This window comes from Triplophysa dalaica, chromosome 6, assembly GCF_015846415.1.
Source record: "Triplophysa dalaica isolate WHDGS20190420 chromosome 6, ASM1584641v1, whole genome shotgun sequence".
NCBI classification, from domain to species: Eukaryota; Metazoa; Chordata; class Actinopteri; order Cypriniformes; family Nemacheilidae; genus Triplophysa; species Triplophysa dalaica.
Genome location: NC_079547.1, coordinates 9,653,338 through 9,659,663, shown reverse-complemented (window position 1 = coordinate 9,659,663; position 6,326 = coordinate 9,653,338). Strand labels below are relative to the sequence as shown.

Below are 6,326 nucleotides of genomic sequence, written 5' to 3'. Positions count from 1 at the left end.
TTTGGACTGATTTAAAAAAAAAGAGTTTTGAACAAATTTGATTGGTTTGTGGATAGTGAGCGCAAATGCAGGTGAAAAGCGGTTTTATTAAGCGAGTCATTGAGTCGTTCATTCAAACGATTCGTTCAAACGGCCGATTCATCAAGAATGAGACAGATGTTTGTGCATGGGTCATTGAATCCATGACTCAATCGATTCGTTCAAAACACTGAATCATTCAAAACAAGATTGATTGTTGCTGTGAGATGCGCTATGCTGTGATCTTTGTTTGGATTCATCGGATCTATTTTCGCTGCTAAAATAGACCAAAACAGTGATTATTTCGTCAAAAATGTAAGTGACTTACTATTAATAACTTGTTTGTTGAACTGTCATATGAAATCAATGTCACATTTTCAATCGTGAGGTGATGGTAAATTAAGTGACGGTCAATTGTCAGCTCTCTTGGTCGTCAGGTCGTGTGATGCATGTTGCTGAACTGCATTCAAAAGTTATAAATATAAAATCACCACATTTAACTGCACTATGTCAATTTAGTTTATTTGTGTGTGCTGCGCTCATAGACTTTAGAAAACGGCGCTCATTTGTTTGATTTCTCCTCGAGAAGCTGCGCAAGCCTCAAAAGTCCGAAACTGTCTTATTCGTTTTTTCATATTCGTCATTTGGTGGCTCTCAATTGTCAAAAACAACCCTCAAAATAATTGCTACGGATGCGAAAAATGCAGAAAATTGAACCATCAGAATTAATTTTTATGACGGGCGGAAGTTTCAGAGATTGCAAACATATAAAACCTGAGGTCCTATTTAGTTATATATATATAGCCTATATATATATATAAAACGAATAAACTAGTCAGAATATAGGCTACAGCTAAAGCTTTCCTTTAGTTTTTGTGAAATACACGCAGCCACGCACACAAAAAAACATTTTTAAATACATTTATGTTGTTAATAAATAAAAAACACTAAATTGTTGTAACAGCAATATCTCCAAGTTTTGTTTTTCACTGTAAAAATGTAATGATTTGCCAATGCAAAGATAGTACCGCCACCTTTTCCCCCACTTCAAGCACTGCTTATAACACAAACAAATCATCCTCCTGGCGACTTGTTTTTGTCAATGTGACAAATCCAGCGAATTTTACTGTTGTTTTTGGAGACTTTTGTGGTGTTTGGAGACTCGAAAGCACGAGTCACTCTGCAGTTAGGCCTACTGTTCACAACGAGCAGCGGGTGCTGCCGTTAGCCCCTCTCCCGTCCAAAAGCACTTCAAGGCGGTCAGACTCTCAGTAGCCTCACGCAGCACTCAGAGCAGAGAGGAGACACACACCCCTCCGCGTCCAGGCTGCAAATGAATCGCGCATGCGCATGGCCGCCGCCGTTCCCGCCCTAGCTTGCAGAGCGGGTTGTAAATGTAAATGTTCACTCACTCAAAATACAAAAATAAATAACTGCGATTTAAATTGACTCAAGACATAGCTCTCCATTCACTCTAGTCTAGTCTCTTGCCAAGTTCACTTGTGCCAGCTCTCGCTAGTCTGTTATCAATCTCGATTTACATAGGCCATTACTACAAAACCCCAACAGTCTTTTTAAAGACTAAACCCACAAACATTTTTGTTAAAGATTAGATCAAATCTCAGCCCTTGCCAGTATTTTTTTTTAACTGCTAGGCAGTAGCTACACTTAGCTAAAACAACCCACACGACTAAGACACACACACACACACACACTACAATCTTTAAGTATTCAAATAAAATCTGAATTGTCTGCAAAATAATTATTTTGTTCGTTTAATTAAAGATCGTCCCTAAGTCCCGATTGATTAGCCCCTGATACGTCTCTCAACACAGCCACACACACAGTTACATATTGCCTAAACTTTATTTAAAACACATAACAAAAATGGAGAAATTTCTTGTGCGGACCAACAAGCCAACCGACGCACCACCAGCTGCAAAAAAGCTTAGAAGGTACGATGAAGCATACCTGCAGTTTGGGTTTACAGTTACGGCTGATCTGAGACCTCAGTGTGTCGTGTGTGCCGAGGTGCTGGCAAACGACAGTATGAAGCCCTGCAAATTAAAAAGGCACCTCGAAACAAAGCATCCTGGCATTAAAAATAAGCCAGCTGAATATTTTAAAAGAAAGCTTGATGGCCTCCATCAGCAACAGGCAACCATTTCAGTGCACAGCACTGTGTCTAAACAGTGTTTGGAGGCATCGTATGTAGTGGCCAAAAGAATCGGTAAACTGGGTAAACCGCATACAATCGCAGAGACTCTCATTTTGCCGGCAGCGCAAGACATGTGCAGAATAATGATAGGCGATAGTGCAGCAGCCAAACTCGGTGCAGTACCACTGTCCAATGACACAGTCGCTAGGAGAATTGTAGACATGTCCAATGATATCAGAGAGCAACTGATCGAGTTTGTAAAAAAGAGTCCTTACTACGCGCTGCAGCTGGACGAATCCACTGATATTGCTGGGCAGGCACAGCTCCTCACCTATGTCAGGTATCTACGGGACAAGGCGATTGAGGAGGATGTACTGTTTTGCCGGCCTCTTCAGTTGCACACTACAGGAGAAGCCATTTTCAATGTCCTTAATATTTTTATCCTTGAAAATGGTTTGGCTTGGGACCGATGCGTTGGCCTATGCACGGATGGTGCGCAAGCAATGACGGGGCGTGAGCGTGGCCTAGCTGCTCGAGTTCAGCAAGTAGCTCCACTTGTGAAATGGACACATTGCATGGTCCATCGCGAAGCACTAGCTGCTAAAAAAATGCCGGTTCTTTTTGACTCCGTGCTGAACCAATCCGTGAAAATGATAAATCTTATCAAATCACGGCCGTTAAACTCTCGCTTGTTTGGGGTCCTCTGCCAGGAGATGGGGTCAGGGCACGAACAGCTGCTTCTGCACACTGAAGTTCGCTGGCTCTCCAGGGGGCGGGTGCTACAGCGGTTGTATGAGCTTCGAGAGGAGGTGAAGTGGTTTTTGACAGAAATCAAATCAGATCTGGCGAAGCATCTGGAAGACACTATGTGGCTTGCGTCTCTGTCCTATTTGGTCGATATATTTGACCGCTTGAATGGCCTCAACCTGTCTTTGCAAGGCCGCGGAACTCATATTTTGATCCTTGCAGACAAAGTGCACGCCTTCACACAAAAACTAGACCTCTGGCATGGCCGCATCAGTCAAGGGAACTGCGACATGTTTCCCAGCCTTGCAGACTTTATCACTGATGCAGGCACGTCACACGATTTCTCATCCCTATTTCAATCAGCGTCTGAGCACCTGTCAGCAATGAGAAAACAATTTGCGACGTACTTTAAAGAGGATTATCGCTCTTTTGCGTGGGTTCGAGATCCGTTTGTGTGCACAGCAAACGAGCTATCAATTGATATGCAGGAACAGCTTATTGAGCTGAAGAGTGACAGTAGACTGAAGGAACTCTTTAACCCCTGCCCTCTTTCATCATTCTGGGCAGCATTGATGCAGGAATATCCTGAACTCTGTGACGTCGCCATGAAGATTCTCCTTCCTTTCGCGTCGACATATCTGTGTGAGGCAGGATTCTCAAAAGTGACTGCACTCAAAACGAAATACCGCAATCGTGCACAAATCGAGGACAAATCGAGACTATGTTTATCAAACATTGAGCCAAGAATTGGGGATCTTTGCAAGGCAAAGCAGGCTCAGGTCTCGCATTAACATCACGTACCTGCAAGCTTCTGTTACAAAATGCAGATGATACCTACTATTAGGCCTAGTAATAATAACCATAATAAAGCATACATTAATATCAGAGGTCTGGTGCAAATTCCCAATTATAGCAATAGCCTAGTAATGATAATAGGCCTATACTGATGATAATAATAATAATAACAACAACAACAACAATAAAGCATTTAACCTCATATAATTATATAGCAATAGCCTAGTAATGATGATAGGCGTACTACTACTCATAATAATAATAATAATAATGTCTGCAAGCTCACATTAGAAGTCTGGTTCTACTGCCAATTATAACAATAGCCTAGTAATGATAATAGGCCTACCTACAGCTACTGATGATAATAATGATAATAATGTGGGCCTAAAGATAATAGCCGGCCGGCCATCCATCCTTCCATCCATCCAAGGTTGTGTGGTGTGGGGGGGGGGGGGGCGCTGGGGCCCCAACTGCAATGAAGCAGCTTTGGGGGGCCCAGCTTGCAAAAGGTTGAGAACCCCTGGTCTGCAGGGTTTCCACCTTGAGTTGAGCGACCAGAGGCCCAGGATGGCGGACGAAGATTGCCAGCAGTCCGGCCTCCTGTTACGCCTGTCTTTGTGGGTGCCCCTTGGGCCCAGAAGTATGGAGGACCAGGATCAGAATTGAGTTTGACAGACTGGAAGGCTCAGGTAGAGAACCTGGCGGGACTACAGGGGCTGAGTGCCTCGCAGAAGACTCAGTTTGTGGTGAATTCACTCGAAGGCGAGGCTAAAAGGGAAGTACAAGCCGCGCCTGAAGCAACCCGAGGCACTGCCCAAGCAATCTTCGATTTCCAGGTCGGGCAGTACAGTGACGCCACCCCGGTGGCCGTCCTGAGAGCCCAGTTCTTTAATTGTAAACAAGGACCCAGGCAGACCCTGCGGGCTTTTGCCTTACGATTACGGGAGCAGTTTGCTAGGTTGAAGGGGTGACGTGATCATGGCTTGGGGGTAGAAGATATCTTGTTGCGGGATCAGTACCTCTTGGGACTCCGCGAGGGGCCCATCCGGCAGAGTTTATTCCTACAGCTTCGCCGGGACCATGGGCTGACGTTCGAAGGTCTGCGGCGAGAGGCCTTGGCCCTGGAGCTGGACCATGCAGAGACGGTTGATCCTTCCATGTGTATGAGCACTAGTGGGATTTCTGCCCCTACACCTTCAGAAGTCTCCGATTGAAGGAGACCCTATGGACGGAGCTTATGAATGACGTTTGAGAGCAAATGACTGAGTTGTCTAGTACCCTTTTGGAGGAGTTGCCCCGTGAACGTTCCTACTCGGACGGGAGTCGAGTGCCGGGACGACGTCCTGCCCGGCCTACTGGTCTGAGGTTCCAGTGGGACGAACAGGGACGGCCAATCTGTAACAGCTGCGGAGAGTCTGGGCACATTAGCCCCCAGTGCGGCTAGAGTCACCGGCCACTGTGGGTCAAGTGGTCGGGACCCCTTTATCGCAACTTTCTTCGTTGTTTGTTCCTAGAGACAGTTTGGTGGGGCACTGCCCGACTGTGGAGTCCAAGTGCATGGCGTTGAGTTCCGGTGCCTGATGGATACTGGCTCTCAAGTCACCTTGTTTTCTAAAAGAGTCTGTGCCAAGAACTTTTTGATGCCCGTCAACTGCAGGGAATGGAAGCCCCGTGGCTTACTTTGAGAGGGGAGAATGGCCTGGATATTCCCCATGTTGGATACTTGGTAACTGATTTTAAGATTCATGGAGTCACTGTAGCCCAGAAAGGGGTAGTGGTTGTCCAAGACCACTGTTTGGGGGTACATCAAGCTCTTCTGGTCATGAATGTCCTTACAGATTGCTGGGAAGAAGTGTTCCGTGTTAAACCAGCTCGATCCACTCCGATGGCGAAGAGCAGGGAATGGGAGCGGATCGTGGCTGATTGTCGTAGAATCCAGATGTCCAGTTCCCAGGGGGACCCAGAAGATACTGGCCGAGTGGCCTATCGATATGCCCTTTCTGTCCCAGCAAGGAGTGAAGCTGAATCAAGTTACCAAGAAAGAAGCTTTCCCCTTGCCAAGGATAGAGGACTCCCTCACCAGTTTGACACAGGCGGGTATTGGCAGGTACGGGTGGAAGACTGCGTTCGCTACCCCCTTTGGGCTCTTCGAATGGGACCGGATGCCGTTCGGACTTTGTAACGCCCCGGCTACATTCCAGCGGTTGATGCAGCGGTGCCTGGGCAGTCAGTTGATGGATTCCACACTGGTGTATTTGGACGATGTGATCGTTTATTCCCCGGATTTTACCTCGCACCTGCGGCATTATGGTCTGAAGCTACAACCAGAAGAGTGCTAATTGTTCCGAAAGGAGGTGAAATTCCTGGGTCTCTGTGTGAGTGCTGATGGAGTCTCTGTGGACCCGGATAAAGTGGCGGTCGTCCATGGTTGGGAACCACCTTAGACGGTGCGGCAAGTAAGATCCTTTCTGGGTTTTGTGGGGTACTACCGGCGTTTCATAAAGGATTTTCTCAAGGAATGCCAAGCCACTGAACAAACTTCTTGCGGGCTTGTGCTGCCCTCATGGCCGAGGATCTCCTCCTGTCACTTGGGATTCCGCATGTGAAA

At 46.4% G+C, this 6,326-nt stretch overlaps 1 protein-coding gene across 1 annotated transcript; it reads left to right on the top strand.

The window, feature by feature from the left end:
* Positions 1-346: 346 nt before the first annotated feature.
* On the top strand, positions 347-4,689 carry LOC130424478 (zinc finger BED domain-containing protein 5-like). Its single transcript, XM_056750158.1, has 2 exons — positions 347-3,585; positions 4,357-4,689. The coding sequence occupies exons 1-2, from the start codon at positions 1,906-1,908 to the stop codon at positions 4,687-4,689; spliced, it is 2,013 nt and encodes a 670-aa protein (XP_056606136.1). The 5' UTR covers positions 347-1,905.
* Positions 4,690-6,326: the final 1,637 nt, after the last annotated feature.

Bases quoted from the DNA above. Each gene is read 5' to 3' on its own strand.
- LOC130424478 (XM_056750158.1), top strand. From the start codon at position 1,906: ATGGAGAAATTTCTTGTGCGGACCAACAAGCCAACCGACGCACCACCA. The intron at 3,586-4,356 runs GTGACTGCACTC...CCTTGGGCCCAG, and splicing joins GTGAGGCAGGATTCTCAAAA to AAGTATGGAGGACCAGGATC.